At 42.9% G+C, this 21,780-nt stretch overlaps 1 protein-coding gene across 4 annotated transcripts in view; it reads right to left on the bottom strand.

Annotated features, from left to right (window-relative positions):
* The window catches only part of Ptpra (protein tyrosine phosphatase receptor type A), a 110,542-nt gene that overhangs the window by 16,603 nt on the left and 72,159 nt on the right, over positions 1-21,780 (bottom strand). For all 4 annotated transcript variants that reach the window (XM_057780290.1, XM_057780288.1, XM_057780289.1 and 1 more), the window contains 8 exons: positions 11,979-12,069; positions 9,895-9,971; positions 7,688-7,724; positions 6,265-6,362; positions 4,128-4,247; positions 3,192-3,358; positions 2,384-2,519; positions 1,124-1,273 (listed from right to left, as the gene is read on the bottom strand). In XM_057780290.1, coding sequence (XP_057636273.1) covers positions 1,124-1,273; positions 2,384-2,519; positions 3,192-3,358; positions 4,128-4,247; positions 6,265-6,362; positions 7,688-7,724; positions 9,895-9,971; positions 11,979-12,069 — 876 coding nt within the window. The remainder of the gene's footprint in view (positions 1-1,123; positions 1,274-2,383; positions 2,520-3,191; positions 3,359-4,127; positions 4,248-6,264; positions 6,363-7,687; positions 7,725-9,894; positions 9,972-11,978; positions 12,070-21,780) is intronic.

A 21,780-nucleotide genomic window follows, 5' to 3' on the forward strand; every position in this document is an offset into this window, starting at 1 on the left:
TTTGAGACAGCGTTCTCATGGAACCTGGAGCGTGCTGTTGGTTGTGTGGCCAGAGACTGCCCCCTTCCTCACCTCTGTTACCAGTAGTGGGGTCACAGGCACATGCCACCATGCTTAATTTTCACATGGGTACTGAACATCCAAACTGGGGTTGTCATGCTTGTGCAGCATGCACTTTGCCCACAAAACCGTCTCCCCAGCCCTTAAGCTTGTGTCTGGTTCCTGTTATTCAGAGTAGCCCACACATCAACAATCAAGCACACTGAAGTGCACTAAGGACTGCTGTAAGTGAATGGTTCTCTGCACACCCACTGTCTGCTCCTGGCCTCTGAGAACACACCATATTACCTTTTCTTTTCAGACAGGGTCTCTCTACACAGCCTTGCCTGTTTTGAAATTTACTATGTAGAGCAGGCTGGCCTCCAATTCACAGAGCTCCACCTGCCTCTGTCTCCTGAGTGCTGGGATTAATGGAGTGCACCACCACTCCTGGCTCCATTCCATTTTTAAAATTTTGACATAAGAGTCCTGTATTTGTCCTGCCTCAGCTTCTCAAATAGCTGTAATTATAGGCCTGCATTCCTAGGCTCAGCTTAGGCATCAGTACTTCTTCACCTTTTTTTGAGATAGGTCTTTTTACATAGTTCTGACTGTCCTGGAGCTTGCTATGTAGATAAGGCTGGCCTCAAACTCGTAGAGATCCCCTTGTCTCCACTGCAAATAAAAACCATGACAGCTTTTCAGAGTACTTCTTCTTGATGAGACTGATGAGAGTGGAACTCGCTCTGGACACCAGGCTGGCCTCAAACTCCGCCTGCCTCTATCCCCCAAATGCTGGAATTAAAGGCATGGACCACCAATGCCCAGCCCAAAAGAATTTTTACCTGGCCTTTACATTGCTATACATTATAATCATCTAGGAAGGCTGAGGGACTTAAAGAAATACTGTTTTCTATTCATTTTCCTTAAAGACAATTCAAGTGATTCTAACAAGCAAGACTGTACAGTTCTGATCCATTCAACTATCACTAACTGTGGTGCACACAGAGCTAACATTTTTCCTAAATTGTTTTTTCCAGCTGTGTAGTTCCTTTAGTCTGGAGGTTGCCCAGCTTCAACTCACCTTAAACTCCTCTTCTAATCCATTGTTGCTAGTTCCTGGGATCTTGTTATAAATTTTTTGTAGGTGGGTGTCCAGAGAAGTCACTTCCAGTTCTGTATCCCCATACAGATAATGCTCCAGAAGGGCCTGGTATATGAAGACGTACTGCATCTGAAATACAGATCATACAGAAGTCTGAGTCACAAACAGCATGGCCCTGGTAGCACCAGGTCACTTCTAGTGCCTTCTTTACTCAGTCTACTTTCCTTTGATTTTGGCAGGGATAAAGTGATTCATTCACACTGTCCTAACACAGTGAAGCAGAACTCGAAATGCATGAGTTCCCCTGGGGGTGCTTAGCTTGGGAGACAGGGTCCTGGACTGCCAGATTCCAGAGTCTGTCAGAAACTGGCCACACGCGAAGGCTGTGAAAGTCTGCAAGGCCTCTGACTCCAGCCTGCCTCCACCCCACATCTGTGCCATGACCACAGATCCATCTCACTTTTGCTCTTGGACTTGGCTGCGTCATGACTGAAGTCCCTGGCATGCTTGCATTCAATAAAATCTATCCCCTTATCCATAAGGTCCAGTGGAAATAACAGTTACCTTCCTGTTTCTCCCAGCCATAAAGCTACAACCTCCTCCTCTATGCATTATTTCTTTATCTTTCATTTCTTTATTTTTCTTCTTCTTCTTTTTCCCTGTTTTTGAAGATAGGGGTTTCTCTGTGTAACAGCCCTAGTTGTCTTGGAACTCACTTCCAGGATGGCTTCAAACTCAGAGATCTGCCTACCCCTGCCTCCCAAGTGCTGGAATTAAAGGTGTGTGCCACCACCATGCCTAGGATTTTATTTTTTTTTAAACATTTTTATTGATTTTATGTGTATGAGTGTTTTGTCTCATGTATGTATAAGTACCATGTGCTTATACATACACCACCATAAGAGGGTGTTGGATCTGTGGGATTGGAATTATATATGGCTGTTTAGCTACCAGGTGGATGCTGGAAACTAAACCTGGGCCCTCTGGAAGAGCAACTAGTGCTCTTAACCTCTGAATCACCTCCCCAGCTCCCATGCTTGGTTTCTTTAAACATGTGACAGAAGGAAAGAACTAACTTGTGCTTTGTCCTCTGACCAACACATGTATTCCGTATTACAAGCATGTGTACATGCACATGCATACACACTACGTGATGTTTATGTGAACTGGAGTCCTCAGAGTAGGCAGATGTCCTAGCATTAGAAAGCTCTTCCCTTGCCCTGCCCACGGATCACTCACGTCTGTCTGTACCATCTGGCAGCGCTGGGCCCGGATCCGGCTCACAAAACCATAGACATCCACTTTCCGCTCTGAATGCATCATGTCCAGCATGGCATCGATGACAACAAATGTACCAGTGCGCCCTACACCTGCACTGTAGCCAGAGCAAGGGGTTAGTGAATGAGGCCAGGAGTAACTTGTGGGGGCAGACAGGGAAGGGTGGTACAGACTCGGGCTTTCTACAGGGAGCTAAATTCTAATTCCCAATGGATAGAACTGGCACTGCCCTCGAGCCAATAATCCTACTGTGCTAGAACTCCTGGTCTCTGCTATCAGGGCCTGGGTACCCGATACTGATAAGGGTTGCACGGGCACGGGCACGGAGCCAGCACTTGGCCTAGTTGCTCGGCTCCCAGCCCTAGTCTTGGAGAGCTGCCCTACTAGGAAGAAAGGTGCTTTAACTCCAACAAACATGATAGCAAAGTAGATTTACCTCATGTACTGCCAGGAGTATATGCTGGAAATAATGGGGACCAGTGAACAAATTCTCCCATAACTACAAATACGGCTCCTACAGGTAAGACACAGGCTCTGGCTCAAGTCTTCCTCCACCGTTATTTTAGAACCACAGTGAGTTGCCTAACTCCTGTCTTTCCACTAATCACATTTTCTACCCCAGACTAGAATTTTAAGATTCTCTCTGACTGCGGCCTGGGGTCCCAGCTATGCATTTCTTCTGTGTCAGCCTCCTTGGTCAGGGTCTCTGTGCTGTTCCCTTGCTCTGTCCCAGGGGGCAGAAAGTGGGCAAGGGTCAGGCCACACTGACCTGCAGTGGACCACGATAGCCCCTGCATACTGAGGGTTACAGGCTTTCACCTTCTTGAGGAACTTGAGCATGCCAATTGGGGTGAAAGGCACCCCAAAGTCTGGCCAGCTGGTAAAATGGAACTGAGTGATGAGGCGCTGTGGTTTTCTGTTGGTCACGTCGCCCACCTGTGAAGTGAGAAGATTCTGTGTGTTTGTTTTGATAACCGGAGGAGGGCAGCACAAGGGTAGGGAAGGTTAAGAGTGGTTGTCAGGATGACAGAAAAGTGAGGAGGACTCAGAGAGGCACTAATCACAGATGGAGAACCCTCCCACACAGCAGGCTGAACTGCAGTTATTCTTGGGCTACAAATGAAGGTGAAACTCAGAGAACTTAAATGACCTGGCCTAAGCCCCAGAACTATCACAGGAAACAGCAGGGTTGGAGACAATGCAGAGCTCCTGGTTCTTTTCTTTTTCCTTTTGGACAGGATCTCACTCTGTAGACCAGGCTTGCCTCCTAGTCAGAGAGCGTTCTGCCTCTGCCTCTGCCTCTCAATGCTGGGATGTACTCCCACAGCCAGCAGGGCTCCTGATTCTTGATAAGCCCTCTTTTACAGCACCCCAACCCCTAACTCCAGCTCAGACCCTGGGTCACTCTGGAAGGCTTACAATAGTCACACTACACCCCTGGAGGTAGAGGTATTTAGAGGGGTGAACACAACACTCAGACTACTCCACTTCCTGAAGCTTCTCTCTACACTGTCTGGTGACATTCAAGGCGATCAAATTTCACCTGCACAGGTCCTACCAGTCATAAAAACACTGCTCACTTAGCTGTGACAGAGAAGTTCCTGCAGGTCAGGACCCACAGAGATTGTATACTGTGCAATTCCTGACACCTCTCAACAGTCAGCAGATCCTTCTCAAATGCCTGGAAAGGAGCAGAAGACTGTACCTGCTGAATGCAGAATTTCCGTACTGTGTAGTCCACCAGCACAGTCACGTCCTCAACAGACACACGGACATTCCCGTAGGTCCAGCAGCCTTGGTCTGGCCAGTATTGGGCACATTTACACTATAAAGAAAGCAGACACACATCTCTCATGCAAGACCATCCTGGCAGATGTAAGGGAACCGAGAGAAAGGATCCATAAAGCCTGTATCTCCTCTGTCACCTACGTCAGCTAAAGGTTTAGTGCCTGTAACTTACTCTCTTCAACTGTACCCAGCCTCAGTCACAGACCTGTACATCTTTTCCACTTCTACCCCCCAGTTCAAGGCAAACTGGAAACTGTTTTATCTGCAGACTCTGAACTTGCACAATCTCCCAGGTCAGGCCTTAGGGGCAAGCCTGTGTGAAGAAGGGATTGGCAGTTTGCTGTGACAGAGCCACCACACAGCACCCACATGGATTATTGGCTTGTGGTAAAACCAAGGTCTTCCTGTTGACCAAGTTCTAACAGCTTACAAGAGCTAACGGTCTGCTTAGAGCATACTAACATAAAATCCACCCCAAACCACTCTTCCTCTTCCTTTTTTTTTTTTACTTAGGTTTTTTTTTTTTTTTTTTGGTTTTTCGAGGCAGAGTTTCTCTGTAGCTTTGGAGCCTGTCCTGGAACTCCCTTTGTAGACCAGGCTGGTCTCGAACTCACAGAGATCCGCCTGCCTCTGCCTCCCAAGTGCTGGGATTAAAGGCGTGCGCCACCACCGCCCGGCTTCATTTTTTTTTTTTTAATATGTTTTTTTTTGAGAAAGGGTTTTTCTGTGTAGCTCTAGCTGTCCTGGAACTCACTCTGTAGACCAGGTTGGCCTCTAAATCAGAGATCTACCTGTCACTGCCTCTGCTTCCTGAGTGCTGGGATTAAAGGCATGTGCCACCACTGCTAGCTCCAAACTACCCTTCTATGCACTGTGGAGCTGCTGAGCAGTACACCCCAAATCTCACAATGGGTCAAGGTGACAGAAGGCCCATCCTTGAGAAAAACTGTCATGAATGAAGATTCGTCTCTGTGGGCTGATCTATGTTCCAGTGTGGAGGTCTGAATAAGAATGGCCTCAAAAGGCTTATGTATTTGAATGCTTAGTCATCAGGGAATAGCATTACTTGAGGATTAGGAGGTATGGCAATGTTGGGGTAGGTGTGGTTTTGTTGGAGGAAGCATGTCACTGGGGTGGGCTTTCAAGTTTCTGAACCTGAAGTCAAGCTTCCTGCTGCCTGCAGATCCAGATGAAGAACTATCAGTTACTTCTCCACCAACACATCTGCCTGTGTGCCACCATGATGGTAATGGACCAAACCTCTGAAACTATAAGCAAGCTCCAATTAAAAATGCAGTCAGTGCTCTTAACCACTGAGCCATGGCAGAAGACCTGGGTCCAATTCCCAGTACCCACAGTTAATTGTCTATAACTCTAGTTCCAGGGGCTCTGACGCCTTCAAAGACACACATGTGGGCAAAACACCAATGCACATAAAATAAAAAAATAAATAAATCTTAAAAACAAAACAAAATAAAAAATGCTTCCTTTTATAAGAGACGCTTATAAAAGGTCATGGTGTCTCTTCACAGCAACAGAACAGTGACTGAGACACCAGGTTTGATACTGGCTATGGCCCAGCTATAGAGCTTATCAGGCCACAAAGGAAAAAGAAGCTGTTAGAAGCTGCCAGCAGGACTTGGTGCAGGCTTCAGATTCATTGTACTCCTGCTGACCACACCCTTATCAGAGGCTCTGCTAGTTCATTCGGCTCCCTCTATCAGCTAGAGGGTATACTGCGGAAAACTGAGGGGATGAGGGACTAGAGAAGGCAAGGGGAAAGTCTGTTTTCTTTTCTAGCTAATGGTTCATTTCTTCCTTCCTGGTTACTTTGGAACTAGAATGAGCTGTTTCAACACCAGACACCACTATCCCCTGCCCTGAGATTCCTCTGAGGTTTCCTCTGAGGCTACAGGAAGAGACACATTAGCCTGTGGATGATCTACAGTAACCATAAAAAGAAAGTAGCAAGGCTCAAGTTTAGAGCTCCAGCAGAGCAGACTCTCTACCCGATTTGACTATATTAGGGTCTTGCTTTTCAATTTTCATCTTACCTCCTTTCTCTCCTTCAGGTTGGTCACCATAACGATGGTAGCTGTGTTTTGTTCCCAGATCATTCTCCAGAAATCATTCACCGTTTCTTCTTTTGGTCCTAAAGGAGCCAAGAGTGAAGATTGGAAGAGGAAAAATAATGCTAGGAAACAGAATACTTTTGGAATTCTGTGTCTACATATCTTCAGGGGAACACCCACCCTATTTACCCATTTATCTACCTGTTAACTGAATATTTCCCATGTATCTACCATGTATGTACCAAACACTTCATTAGGATTGTGGGCAGGAGGCTTCCAAATAGGAAAGAACACAGTGATTTTCTAAGGGTTAAGGATTAAAAGTCATGCCTGCTTACTGAATAATCTAGACAATAAGCCACGTACTAGCTATGACATTTACTCTGTTCTGTTATACTCTGGAGTGAGTGTCATCAATCCCAGAAAGGTAGAGCGACATGCTCAGGCTGCAACTCAAATTTACTTTCCATATAGCCTTTCTCAGAAAACCTTAAGAAGTTTCTAAACAAAAATGAAGCTGTATACAATGAGAGAAAGATGAGATTTAGCAGCAGAGAGGCTAGAAGAATTCTCAGGGTGTAGTAAAGAGAAGTCTTTACAACCAAACCACCAGGGGTTAGGGACACTGGATCTGCTATGGAACTGAAGTTTTAAGAAACTCCTCAAATGTACTTAAAACAAACCTCAGGAGGCATCAAGAGAGCTCAGTGGGTAAAGGCGCCTGAGGCCAGACTCGTATCTGGGACCAGAGTAGAAGAAGGAAACAACAGTTCGGAGTTGTCCTCTGCCCTTCACATATATTCCACAGCATGTGTGTGCCAATGCAGCCAGTGCTCTTAACCTGAGCCATCTCTCCAGCTTTGAAGGACTTTTTAAAAATAGGACCTTTTAATACTAAGTCATCAAGATGAATGTCACAGGTTGTAAACCTGCAAGATGCATTCTGTGTATGAGAATATGCATGTATATGCTGTATAGGTGTGTGTGCAAGTACATATTCCAGTAGAGGTTCATGTGTTGCCTATTAAGGTTTCCTCAGTTGCTCTCCATCTTAGTTTTTTGAAGACATTCTCTCACTAACTCAGAGCCTGTTAACTAGATAGCCTGGCTAGCCAGTGAGCCTAGGATTCCTCAGTCTCTGCCTCTCCAGCATTGGGGTCAGGTCCACGTGCTCATGAATTTTAATGCAAGTGCTAGGAATCTAAACTCAGGTTTCCATGTTTGTGCAGCAACCACTTCACCAACTGTGTTATTTCCCCAGCCCCTTTTATTTATTTTAGGTGGTAATAATTAGAGAAAAGCTACTGTATTTTTATTATTTCATTTAGTATTTGAGCAAAATCCCACACCCTCAACCCACTATGGGATTGTGGTTGAGATCAAGAAGAAAAAAAATTGTCATTACCTTGTGCAGCAATGAATTTGTTCTTTTCTTGGTAGCCCTGGGTGGGAAAGGATGAAAAAGAAAAGTGAAACCCAAAAGTTGGCAGGGATGATATTCTCCAGTCGGCCTCTCAGCCAGTTAACAAAGCCTCCCCTGTAAAAGTCTAGGCAATTCACAAGAATTTCCATTACAGAAATCCCAGAAGGGTTAGCTTTGGAGAGAAGAATCAAAGGCTGAAAATTCAAGCGGTCTAGGTAGGTCTTCTCAAGGTGAATTCTTGGAGAGCACCCAAAGACTCACCCCTGGTCTAGACCATTTCTGATGGTTACCAGTAGCCAACAATGTGGGACCTTCCAAGGCAGAGTGTATAAGGTGGTTCCAGGGATGGAGTTGGGCTGGAACTGGGAAGGATAAAGCTTTTTTTTTTTTTTTCTTGAGGATGCTTTAGTCAGATGTAAAAACTTTTCAAAAACAGCCAGGTTTGACAATGAACTTCTCTATCAGTCAGTGGATGACAAGAAGCAAAGGAGACTGGGGAATCCCATCGAAACAGATAAGGAGCCTCCGGGAGACTCATACTGACAGGGATTTATTTTCTCTCTGTGCAGATGGCAGTAAAATGAGCAATGAGAAGCAGGTTTGCAGGGACATCAGGTCACACCAAGGCAGTGGTGAAATCAAAGGACCTAAATCTGAGAAGTCATTTCCTATTCTAGTTCAAACAAGAGCAGCAGAGTTGCTTCCTAGCAGAGAAGAAAGCATTTAAAGTCAGCAACAGTAGGCTTCTTATGAGAACAGGAATTTAGTTTTCAGAAATGCTTCTATATTTTTGGTTGTGACCCTGGTCTTTAATGGCTGACCCATCTCTCTAGCCCTCCAAAAATGTTTTTAATCTTCATTACAACATGAAAATCAAGATAGACTTAATTCAGGATGCTCAATTCTGCTTCAGTTCTGAACGTGTAATTAAAACTGATGAGCTCTTAAGAAACATGTTAAGGACATCATGCTCCTGGCTTCATAAAAAGCCACTGTTAAATTCCCAAGGAACACGGAGAGCTTAAAAAAATAAACACAGACATACACATGGATGTGGAAGCCAGCCCCAGAGTGTTTCCTACAAGTTACCTCCATGAAAGAGTGCCTAGTGATCACCTAATCAAATAAAGCATAACAGAAGGCAAAACTAGCCGGTGGCGGTGCATGCCTTTAATCCCAGCACTCGGGAGGCAGAGGCAGGCGGATCTCTGTTAGTTCGAGGCCAGCCTGGTCTATAAGAGCTAGTTCCAGGACAGGCTCCAAAGCTACAGAGAAACCCTGTCTTGGGGCTGGAGAGATGGCTCAGCGGTTAAGAGCATTGGCTGCTCTACCAAAGGTCCTGAGTTCAATTCCCAGCAACCACATGGTGGGCTCACAACCATCTGTAATGAGGTCTGGTGCCCTCTTCTGGCCAGCAGGCATACACACAGACAGAATATTGTACACATAATAAATAAATAAATTAAAAAAAAAAAGAAACCCTGTCTCGAAAAAAAAAAAAAAAAAAAAGGCAAAACTACTAAGGAAAGGGAAGGATGAAACCTGGCTCCCTTAGCTCCTTCATTGTCTCTGGTTTCTGAACCCTGAACCATGAGCCCCAGCTAGTTCTATAGGTGGAATCTACACTCTTCCCAGTAGAGAGAAACACTTTGAAAGACTTGTTAAGTGTCTTCAGGCCTCTAAAGACAGAGAGGAGCTAGTTGCTCCACTCTAGCCTGGAGTCTCCAGTCCATGTGTCAATGGCTGTGATTACTAGGTGAGATAAGCTTGTGTTCCCCAGAATGTAGATTTCATCCCCTGCTGTCTGTTCCACCACTCAGGATCTTGGGACTACTTCTCTTCCCTCAGGCCTTGACTCACAGTGGACTGGACTCATCAGCCAAACTTTCCTGGCAGCAGGTTTTCTTGTCTTGTTCTCCTGTATTTTTACTACTGAGGGTAAAGCCTGCTTTTGTTGTAGCATTTGAAATGATCAAAAAAGGGTTCATAGAAATATACAACTAGACTCAGATTTCTGTACTGGAAACCTTAGGAAATGATGAAAGAATCAACAAAAAATATATTTTAAATTACCCAATATTAAAAAAAAATTAGCTACTTAAAAATAAATCAGATTTGTTACGGTGGAATCAATAGATGAGAGCTAATGGCTTTTCCCGGGGTAAACAAGAAAAGCACAAGTTCCTTACATTAATGAATGAAGCATTGATGTAATCAGAATCTGGAACCCCTTCAACTGGTGTCAGGTGTACTCTAGAGTGGTCATCTAGAAAAAAACAAGAAATTCACATTTCAATAGATCCAGTTTTGTTTCTTACTGTCCCTGAAGTAGATTAGCCCAGATACCTGTGTCTATGTGACTGAGACATGGTATATCAGTGTTTTTTGATTGTGTTTGGTTTTTCTGAGACATGGTTTCTCTGAGTAGTACTGGCTGGCTGTCCTGGAACTTACTCTGTAGAAAGACTGGCCTCAACTCAGAGATCTGACTGCTTCCTGAGTGCTGGGATCAAAGGCATGGACCCCCACCACTTGGTTTTCTGTTTGTTTGTTTTGTTATTGCTTTTACACAGTCTTGCTTGGTAGCTCAGGTTAACTGTAGTCTAGACTGCCTTGAACTCAACGGCAATCCTCCTGCTTCAGCCTCGCATGAGTTAGGTTTATAGGAATAAACAGCTGTACCTAGCTTTTTGATCGTCCAAAACATTTTCTTTTAAAATATTTATTATGTATGCAGTGTTCTGCCTGCATATATGCCTACAACTCCAGAAGAGGGCACCAGATCTCATTACAGATGGTTGTGAGCCACCATGTGGTTGCTGGGAATTGAACTCAGGACCTCTGGAAGAACAGCCAGTGCTCTTAACCTCTGAGCCATCTCTCCAGCCCTCCCAAAACAGTTTTTTAAACATTTATTTGTGTGCATCTGCATATGTGCATAAGTGGTTGTGCTTGTGGAATTCAGCAGACAATTTAAGAGTCAAATCTCTCCTCTGTGATGAGGGGCCTGGAGATTGAATTCGGGTCAGTAGGCTTGGCAGCAAATACCTTAACCCTCTGAGTTTTCTTGCTGCCTCCAACACCTCCCCTTTAAAAGTATTACTTAGTCTTAGCACTCAGTAGGCAGGGGTAGGTAGATCTGAGTTTGAGGCCAGCCTGGTCTATACAGTATGTTTCAGAATAGCCAGGGCTACATAGGAAAACCCAGTCTCATTTTTTTTAAAATTGATTTTTATTAAGCTCTACATTTTTCTCTGTCCCCTTCCCTGCCTCTCCCCTTCCCCTTCAACCCTCCCAATTTTTTTTTTTTTTAATTTACGATTACTGTAAAATGGCAATGCTGTTGACAGTGTCTGAGATAACAATCTGGGCTGAGTAACAGGACTGCTACTTAAGCTCAGCACTCCTCAGAAACCTTGTGAGTTGGTTTCTGTTAAGAAAAGCCGCCGGGCGGTGGTGGTGCACGCCTTTAATCCCAGCACTCAGGAGGCAGAGGCAGGCGGATCTCTGAGAGTTCTAGGCCAGCCTGGTCTACAAGAGCTAGTTCTGGGACAGGCACCAAAGCTACAGAGAAACCCTGTCTCGAAAAACCAAAAAAAAAAAAAAAAAAAAAAAAGAAAAGAAAAGCCATTATCTGATCCCTACAACCAACTACCTCTGGCAATGGGCAACTAGTTCTGCATTAACTCAATTAAGCCTGTACTAGAACACAGTCCCCACCCTAGTTCCCAGGCTGCTGTAGCCATACCCTACTTCCCACTCCACTAACTCCCAGGCTGTCTTGACTCCCAGGCCCCCTCCAGCACTACCGGCTTCCCTTAGAACTGGTAAGGCTTCTCCTGCTCTTACTGTTTTCTCTAAACCCGAGACACAGCGTTGGCAGTTTGAGTCACCGATAACCTTCCTTTCTACCAATGGAGTGGTTTAGTTTGTGGCTTCACTGTGCCCTGGCTTACAGCTAGAAAGAGAACTTTGTATTACAGTTTGAGTAGTGTGTGTGTGTTCGCACATGTGCGTGCACGTATCAAACAAACAAACTACATAACCTACTTTCTGCCTGTTCCCGTGAAGCTGCCCTGCCTGGTCTTCAGAAACAGGCCTGCAAAACTGTGATCCATAGTTTAGTCCTTCCTGTGAGGTTGCCTGGGGAATGGGGGAACACATTCTTCTTTTTGCCCTCCTGTTACCAATTCCAAGATTCTTCCCATACTCAAAGAATCTATCTAGAGACGTAGTTTTAGAACACATTCCAAGAAACCCTGCAAACACTCACAAGGCAGGATGTTTACGTATCGATTTTTTTCCTTGTTTTCCTCCTTGGAGGCTGCCTCACAGGTGGCCTGGATAGGACAAGCAGGGAGAGCCTGAAAGGGTAAGAGAAATTAAAGGAGTTATTAAGAGGGATAAATATCAAGCAGGCATTCTGCTTTACCAAACCCTGATCTGGTAGGAAGTTCTATCTTTTTGCCGGGAGGAGGTAGGGAGAGGAGGAGGGAAACACAGACCTGGGTGAACATGTGCAGCCTAACACAGAAAATTCACCTTTCTCCAACTATATAGCTGCAAGCCTTAAGAATTCAAAACCAAGAATCCACAGGGGTAGGATGCAAGCTTTTTATATGATTATTATTTAGTTAGGGGCCTATTACAATGCATGATCCAAATGGACTACCCCTGTAAACTGGGAGTGGGGATTATAAAGGAAAGAAATGGGTCATTTATTTATTTGTTTGTTTATTTATCCCACCATACAAAGACAAGATGAGACTCAAGCGTGAACTATCTGGAGAGTCTGCTGATGCAGAGCCCCTTTAGGGGTCTGTCAGATAGACAGGGCACCTAACCACTGGCATCATAGGGCAGGGAAGCAAGAAAGGTGGGCAGCATTTTCATGGGGAAGTCAAGGGCTGGATCAGGTGACACAGAAGGGTCATCACTTTTGGACAAGTGTAACGGGGAGTGATGCGGGTCAACATAAACTGTCTTGACATGAGCAGCCTGGCTGTCGGAGCTTGAGCAAATCTGTCTCAGCTGTGTTACCTCATCTTCAACAATGAGAGAATACTTTCCACATAAGGAGGAGATGACAGAATGCCACCTGTGCTACAAAAGCAGGTTTCAAGAAATGAATTTTAAGCTGAGCAGTAGTGGCGCACACCTTTAATCCCAGTACTAGGAAGGCAGAGGTAGGTGGATCTCTGTGAGTTCAAGGCCAGCCTGGTCTAAAAGAGCTAGTTCCAGGACAGGCTCCAAAGCTATAGAAAAACCAAAAAAAAAAAAAAAAAAAAAAAAAAAACAACAACAAAAAAAACTCACCTAAAGAATTTTATGAAAATGTGATGCTGAATTTTACCTGAACTGTTCCCCTCTTGTGTGTTCCACATATTCAAAACAAAGAAAGCAAAAAAAAAAAGAACTAATTTAACTTGGGTAACTGTTCTGAAGAAGGATCAGAAAATTTTTATGAGCTTTAAAAAAGGTCTTATCTTTTGATTCCAGCAACTCTACTTCTGAGAATTTACGTTAAGGAAACCAAATGCCTATGTGAACGTATTTCCTTCATCATCTTTAGAATGACTCAATACTGAGAACAACATAGACTTCAGAAGCAGGGACCGGGGAAGTATATTACAGTTCACATATGGCTTTTCATTCGTTCTTCTAGCAAATATATGTTATGGATCTATTAGGCTAGGTGTACAGCAAACAATACTGAGTAAAACATACATAGTTCTTGCCGTTGTGTACAATATAAACTTGTGGGTGACATCATTACAAATAAACAAATACATATATACATATGTACACATATATGATATGTGGCATGATAAATGTAATGAAAACCAGAATGCTATTAGGAAAAGTATCAGAAAGAGCCAAACGGAAATCAAAGGTAGACATTTATGTGGAAGGATGAGGTGGGAAATGCTATTTCAGGAACAGACAACAGTACCTCTGAAGACCCAGAGACAGGAGATGGTCCCTGGCATAAAGACCTGAAAAGTCAATGAGTGTCATACAAAATGGTCTGGTGCAGATGGCAGTAAGAAGAGGGATAGTAAGAAGTGGAAAGATCTCGGCAAGGTGAGACTATTCATTTTCATGCAGATCCTGAAGATAGGGAGTTCGGGTCTTAAGTCTGTGAATAAACTATTGAAGGTTGGAAAAATGAGACTAGTTTACATGGTGAACACCTCTGATTGTTATTTGGGAAATAAGACTGAAGAGAAGCAGGAATCAGAGCACAGAATAGAAACAGGTAAAATGATGTGACAGTGTGATGGAGGAATTACTTTCATTTAATAAAGAAACTGCCTTGGCCCATTTATAGGCCAGCCCTTAGGTGGGTGGAGTAAACAGACAGAATGCTGGGAGAAAGAAGCCGAGTGAGGAGTCGCCATGATTCTCCCACTCCAGACAGACGCAGGTTAAGATCTTTCCTGGTAAGCCAGCTCGTGGTACTACACAGAATATTAGAAATGGGTTAGATCAATATGTAAGAGCTAGCCAATAAGAGACTGGAACTAATGGGCCAGGCAGTGATTAAAAGAATACAGTTTCTGTGTAATTATTTTGGGGCATAAGCCATGTGGGCGGCCGGGTGCCGGGGACGCAGCCCTGCCGCTCTTATTACTACAGAGTGGCACCCAACGTGCTAATGAACTCCACGTAAAACCTGAGAGGGCTTAAAAAGGACACAGAGAGAATTTAAGACAGCTTTTTGCTGTTTGTGGGTTGTGTGCGGCAAAGAAATTGTCCTGACTCAGCAACAGGAAAAAACTGGCTGTTTTAAAATGCCGGCTTTCTGGACTGTGCCGCCATTGCGATCTCTGTCTGGCTCCTGCTGGAGACAGAGTTTTTAAACGGAGCATTTGGAGTAAAGTGTTACGGCTTGCTTGATGGCAATGTTGACTGCTGTGTGCCTGAAACTGTGTGTGGCCAGGGGCACCAAATGGCTCTGAGGCAGGAGCGGGCTTAACTCCGCCATGTTGAACTGTGCTGGTCTCAGGCAGGAACTACCGTAATTACCATAATAACAGCGCAGTTAAGGTTTAGACTGAGCCGGACACAGGTGGTACCGTATTACCCCTACATGGTGCAACTTAAGTTTTTAAGAACTGCTTAACATTTTAAGAAATGCTCCTAAAAAAAAAAAAATTACAGATTCACAATAAAACAGATTCAGACATAAAAGACCTCTATGGGTCACAGTGTTGGATGAATGTACGTAGGCTTGAGAGAGAAAAAATATATATATAGAGAGAATAAAGTTAATGCCCTTAAAAAAGGGGGATAAAGTCTTTAAAGAGACAGAGTACAGATAGTTATAGATTAAAAGAAATAAAGAAAAATAAGCCACGTAAAAATGGAAAATTCACAGAGAGTCTGGATTCTTTGTATTATTGTGTTTTCTTTAAAATTTTTGACTGTAAAGGAGCTAAGTGCAGAGAGACATTTCATTATATGGGCTGCCAAGCTAAACCAGAATGGATACAAGGGTATTATGATTTCAGAATATGGATCTAAGGATATGATGCTTTGGAGAGGGTCTTCTTTTGTTTTCACAGAGGATGCGACCCTGTGGATTTCTTCTATCCCAATATGGTATGATAGACCACGCCCTCCTGAAAGGTTACTGTGAACACCCTCAAAAAATTACTTCACACAACTGCCAACTGAGATGACCCTGGCACACAGGTTATCCCATAAAAGACCTGAATAACAGCGCCCCCATTCAGCAGGAAGCAGTTTGGAGAAAAAACTGCGCCCATGTTCCCAAATATTGTTTATAAATGTTCTTTTACATTTAAAGGGGAATATGATATAGATATGAATAATTTGCATTGGTGTGGATTTGAAGGTCAATTTTGTTATATGTTTATGTATTTCTGATCTTGATTAAGGTATTGTGATTATGTAGTTCATTTAAAAATGTAATGTAAAATAGGAAATATAGGTTGTTAATGGATAATCATCAATAATAGTCAAGCTTGTAGTCATGTTAGTTAGATTTTCTAGATATATAGAGATATATTTCAATTAGATGGGCATTCTTCATATCTTTCAAAGACTGCAGAATATGGCATTTAATGTTTTAATAACGTAGGGCTTTTCATGACAATGAGACACGTCTGCTCCTGGCAGCACCAATCTACTTCAAGAGGAAGATGGGCATTGAAGAGGCTCCTTATGGAGTTTGATAGCCATTTGGGCAAGAAACTGCTCTTGCCTGGACTGTTGCATAAACTGGACACAGAGAACCCGCAGAAAGAGGACTGCTAAACTTGCCTAAAGGTGAGATGGTTTTTCGGGGTTCCTGACTCATAAAAGAGTCTGCGAGACATTCTGCAGGACACAGCAAAAAGTGACTAAACTGTCTTTGGAATTTCCTGCTTGATGAAAATGTCTGCTGGATACTATAGGCCTGTAGGCTGAAGACAGATGCCCCAACGGTACAGAGAAACTTTGGGTGACTGTACAGGCAGCGAGATGTCTCTGTCATTTCTAAAGTTTGAAGTTTCTTATTTCTTGTTTACTTAGGTGATATTATATCCTTCTGGAGTTTTTGATGGAGTTGAAGAATGGTTAGTTATAGTTCTCCTTACTTATGATAAAAGATAAAATAGATATAAATATTGTAACTGTAATTCTTGCTTGATAACTGTTTTGTTATATGTAATTTTACTATGTTAAAGTTAAAGCCTTTCTTTTTTGTTTAAACAAAAAAAGGGGAAATGATGGAGGAATTACTTTCATTTAATAAAGAAACTGCCTTGGCCCATTTATAGGCCAGCCCTTAGGTGGGTGGAGTAAACAGACAGAATGCTGGGAGAAAGAAGCCGAGTGAGGAGTCGCCATGATTCTCCCACTCCAGACAGACGCAGGTTAAGATCTTTCCTGGTAAGCCAGCTCGTGGTACTACACAGAATATTAGAAATGGGTTAGATCAATATGTAAGAGCTAGCCAATAAGAGACTGGAACTAATGGGCCAGGCAGTGATTAAAAGAATACAGTTTCTGTGTAATTATTTTGGGGCATAAGCCATGTGGGCGGCCGGGTGCCGGGGACGCAGCCCTGCCGCTCTTATTACTACAACAGTGAGGAAGAATGGCCTCCACAAGCTGGGTGTGGTGGTGCACACCTTTGATCCCAGCACTCTGGAGGAAGAGGCAGGTGGATCTGCGAGTCTGAGGCTAGCCTGGTCTACAAAGCGAGTTCCAGGGCTGTCACACAGAAACCCCGTCTCAAAAACAAAATAAAAACAAACAAAAAGAACGGCCCCTGTAGGCTGATACATTTGAACGCTCATTCCCCTCTTACAGCACTCAGTGGCACTATTTGAAAGGATTAGAAGGTGTAGCCCTGTTGGAGGAAGTGTGTCACTGGAGATGGGCTCTGGGGTTTTAAAAGCCATGCCAGGCCCAGGTTCTCCTTCTCAAGCTACAGATCAGGATGTAGCTCTTCACGACTGCTCTAGTGCCTGCCTGTGTGCCACCATGCTCCCACTATTATGATCGAAGAGTCCAAGAATAAGAATACAGAAATGCAGATTCCATAAATAAGAATGTATAAATAAAGCAAAGTTGTAAGCCTCATAGAATGAGAGCAGGATGTCAGCAGCTTTCTCAGCAGCTTACGGATTAACTATTAACAGTGGGTTACTTTCTTTACAAACCATCTGTCTATAAGACTGAAGCATCAGCTCTGCAAACTGAGAGTTAGCCCTAAGATAACACCCCAGTCACCCGTGATCAATAATGGATATGAGCTGAATTAACCTTTAGAGGGTGGGATGTATGTGACTTTTCTGTCATGCATTGTCTCTGCTACGTGAAACTGGCAGCATTGGGGAGTGCAGAGCTTGGGTAAACACCATCAGGGGAAAACAAAGACCTAAAATACAAACACTAGTCTAACTAAAACTGTTAATGAAAATTGCAAAGAAGGGCAATTTGTATCTGAGTTTTACCTTGAGATTGTAAACATTCTTCTGTTTTATTGCCTAATGTTTGTTGCTTCTTGCTATAAAAAGGAGGAGGTCAGAAACCGGCCTTTGCCACAGCCTTACATACAAGTCCATCTCTGGCTGTGGTCTCAGTTAGCTGATAAGCTTTTTGTGCCCCATGCAGATTTTTTTTTTAATTTAAATTTTTTTTTCTGAATAAAGTTTGCTTCTGGTTTACTAGACTTCGGTGGTCTGTTCCCATCTTTGCACCCTCCCCCACCCCCCTGCAAACCCAACAGTGATAATGGACTAAACCTCTGAAACTGTAAGCAAATTCCCAATTAAATATTTTATTTCATAAGAGTTGCCTTGGTCATAGTGTCTCTGCACAGCAATAGAACAGTGACTAAGACAGATGACAACATAAGGAAGTGGATGCATCTGAGATATATTCTGGAGTTAGAATACTGCATTTGGAGATGGAAGGAAGTGAAGGCAGATTTGGGGAGAAAAGAATGAAGGAGAGCTCTCAGGTTTCTGACTTTGAAAATAAAATAAGGATGATTAAATGAAGGGAAAAAAATTCAGCTTTGGGGCAGTTAATTTTGCCAGATGAAAGATGCTTTAAGGAGGGAAGAAGGCTATTTCCTGGGACTTGCATGACAGGCAAGGACAATCAATCTCACAGTCTACTTAACTCCTACTTCACGCAAGAGATTCAGAATTCAAACCTAGAGAGTCTGCACGTCAATTTACTATGACAGGCAATTCTCTTTACTCTGTGCTGTGGGCACATGGCAGTAAGTTTCCTTTTTTTCCTGTGTGTCAACTCTTGCATATAAAACAGAGAACATATTTAATACTAGAGTTTCCCAATTCACTTATACTTCATCTTCTTTTCTTAGGCTAGGTTTCCATCTCAGCACAGGACAGGTGAAATGCCAGTTTTTTAGTCTCCAGGCTAACCTTTTTCCAAGATTCTTATACGTTTCTTTTCTTAAATGAGAGCAGAGGGTGTGAAAGAGCAAGATTACCGCACTAGCCAAGGTTGGCCCTGAACTTGCTGTGTAACTGAAGATGACCTTGAATTTATGATCCTCCTGCCTTCACTTCCGGAGTACTGAGTTTAAAGGAATGTGCCACCATGCTCCATTTTATTTGGTTTTGGGGACTGAACCCAGGGCTCTGTATGCAAAACAAGTAGTCTCCCAACAGGCTATACCCCTAGCCCCCCCAAAACACAGTCTGTACTACAGAAGGGCAAGGAATGACAGCAATTGCTGCCACCCCACTCATGAGGAAGGAAAACAACTCTCCAGGTGGGCGAAGCCTTTTAAAGGGAACATCTGGAAGAAACAGCAGAACTGATAAGGCTTGTTCTGCCTATGTCAGAATAAAACAAAGGGGACCTTACACTGCTTTAGCTTTTACTCTGAGAAACAGCTTGCCTAGCTCCTAGAACGAACAATAGAACTGGATGAGTAGATGACATTAAATTCCCTAGAAACACTAGGTAGCATCAAAGACCATTTAATTTCTTAATCAGATCTTAAATGGAAGAAAGGTGAGGTACCTCAGCATTCTTTTAAAAGGTGTACCTGCCACCACTTTAACTTCCAAGTTCACTCTGGATTCTTCCACTCTTGATATCCTCTATGTCCTTTCACAGGTAAACTTGGAGCTTACCATTGTGTTGTTATAATTTGTATCCCATATATTGCATCCTTATTATTATTGCTCAATGTATTTTGTGATGAAAATGGAAACATAATTAAAAAATGCTAACCTGCTTTTCTTTTGGCTCAGCGTTATGTTCTGTTCTGGATAGTTTTGTGTCAACTTGACACAAGTCATCTGAGAGAAGGGAACCTCAGTTGAGAAAATACCTTCATAAGATCCAGCTGTAGGCAAGCCTACAACGTATTTTCTTAATTAGTGATTGATGACGGAGGGCCCAGCCTATTATGAGCAATACCATCACTGGGATCCTTGGTAAGTATAAGAAAGCAGGCTGAGCAAGCCATGAGGAGAAAGTCAGTAAGCACTACTCCTCCTCGGCCTCGGTATCAGCTCCTGCCTCCAAGTCCCTGCCCTTTTTGAACTCCCACCTTGACTTCTCTTGTTAATGGACTGTAACCTGGAAGTGTAAGCTCAAAAAAAAAAAAAAAAAAAAAAAAAACAACAACCCTGTCCTTCCCAAGTGGCTTTGATCATGGTGTTTTATTGCATCAATACTAAGACATGTTCCTGAAGTCATTCAGACTCTTGCTTGTAATTGGCTTTTGTTCTTTTTAATAAATGACAGATACAGTTTTGCTTTAGTCTTTTAAAACAAAATTTACTTTAATTTTATCCACATATATGTATGCCTGTCTTAAGTATATGCAGTATATGTGTGTCCCCAGAGAGGCCAGAAGATGGCACTGGATCCCAGAGAGTTGGAGTGAGAGGTGGTTGTGAGCTGTCTGACTTGAGTGCTCAGAATGGAACTCAGGTCCTCTGCAAGAGCGTTCTGAACTCTTGATGACTCAGCCATCTTCCTAGGCCTAAAACTGTTTCATTCTAACTGTGCCCATTTATAATACCAGCTGTGGCAGAACAGGTTCATTTTGGTACCTTCATCCACATCTGCTACTGTCATACTTTATATTAACTATAGCCATAACTTGCATTTCTATATGACCAACAGGGTCATCATCTTTCCAGCTTACTGGTTAAAGGCTTTTCTCCTCTATGCAGTGCCTCACCTAATGTTTTCTCGTTGTTTTACTGGACTGTAATTTTCCTTTTATTTCTTTATTCTGGGTACTCATAGTCATGTGTGAGCTTTCATTTTCTATTATGGTCTCTAGTTATCAACAGAACTTTTGTACTGCATGTAGTTAAATTGCCCATCTTTCACTCTACCAACATTTTCAGATTTGAGAAGTCCTTTCTCATGTGAAATCATATGTGTATTTTCCTATATTACTTTCACATTTTACAATCCTGTCCTTTAAACTTCAGTATCTATGCCAAATGGAATTGGTATTTGTGTCTATATGAGCCCAACGACCGACTCCGTTTACTCTCACAGGCTGTCCGGTGCCACATACGGTCAAGGCCATTCTTTCCCCGACCAAAAAAGCAGCAGCACTTCAGTGACGAATCTGTTTCCATTTAGACATGGGATCTGCTCTTGGTATTTTACTGCACTACTCGGTCTCCCCCAGCGACAATGTCACACTGTCTTTGTGTCTGCTAAGGCAGTTCTCCTCACCTTGTTCTTCTTCTTCGGGATTGTCTTGGCTAGTCTTGACTCTTTCCTCCTCCATAAAAATTTTAGAATCAGCTTGTCAAGTTCCACAAAGAACCTGTTGGGATTTTCATTGGAATTGCATTGAATCTGTGTGTCAGTCTGAGGAGAACTGGCATCTTCACACACTGAGCTTCCTGACAGAGATTTATGTCTTAACTAGTGTAAGATGTTTCCTTTAATGTGTGCAAACATTTTTATAATTTTCTCTGAAGATTTTGCAAATATTTTGTTAAGTTTATTCTTAAGTACTTTACATCTTGGATACTAATATAAGTGATATATTTAAAAAGTATTAGATTTTTATGGTCTACATACAAAAATTAATTTTTATGCTGCTTTTATATCTAATAATTTATTTCCTGAGTCTGAATTTTTCTGAAGGCAGTATTTGTAGTAAAAATTTCTTATTTTATCTTTGGCTTCTCAATCTTTCCTTCCTGCCTGTGTCTCTGTTCTGCCAGAGATCTCCAGAACTTGCTGAAGTCTCAGTTTCCTGCTACTGCCAAATTCACTTCAGTCACCAGCATTCTCCAGGGTCCTCTATAACAGTCCTATTTAAAGGAACATAACCACCAGGTACTTAATCTCTTCTGCCTTTTCCTTGCACTAATACAAACCCAGTCGACAGTTCACACCTTCCCATTCATACCCTTCCAGAGCGTAGCCATGGTGAATACCCAATGCCCGTGTCATAATTCTTGTTGATTTTTGTGGGGTTTTAGCTCATCAAGGTAACCCAAATGTCTGTTTAGTCCCGTTACATGACATACATGAATTCTTTACTGGTATTCTAAAAATCAAGTTGTTACTAAAAGTAGGGACCCCAGAGA

This window comes from Chionomys nivalis, chromosome 9, assembly GCF_950005125.1.
Source record: "Chionomys nivalis chromosome 9, mChiNiv1.1, whole genome shotgun sequence".
Taxonomy (NCBI): Eukaryota; Metazoa; Chordata; class Mammalia; order Rodentia; family Cricetidae; genus Chionomys; species Chionomys nivalis.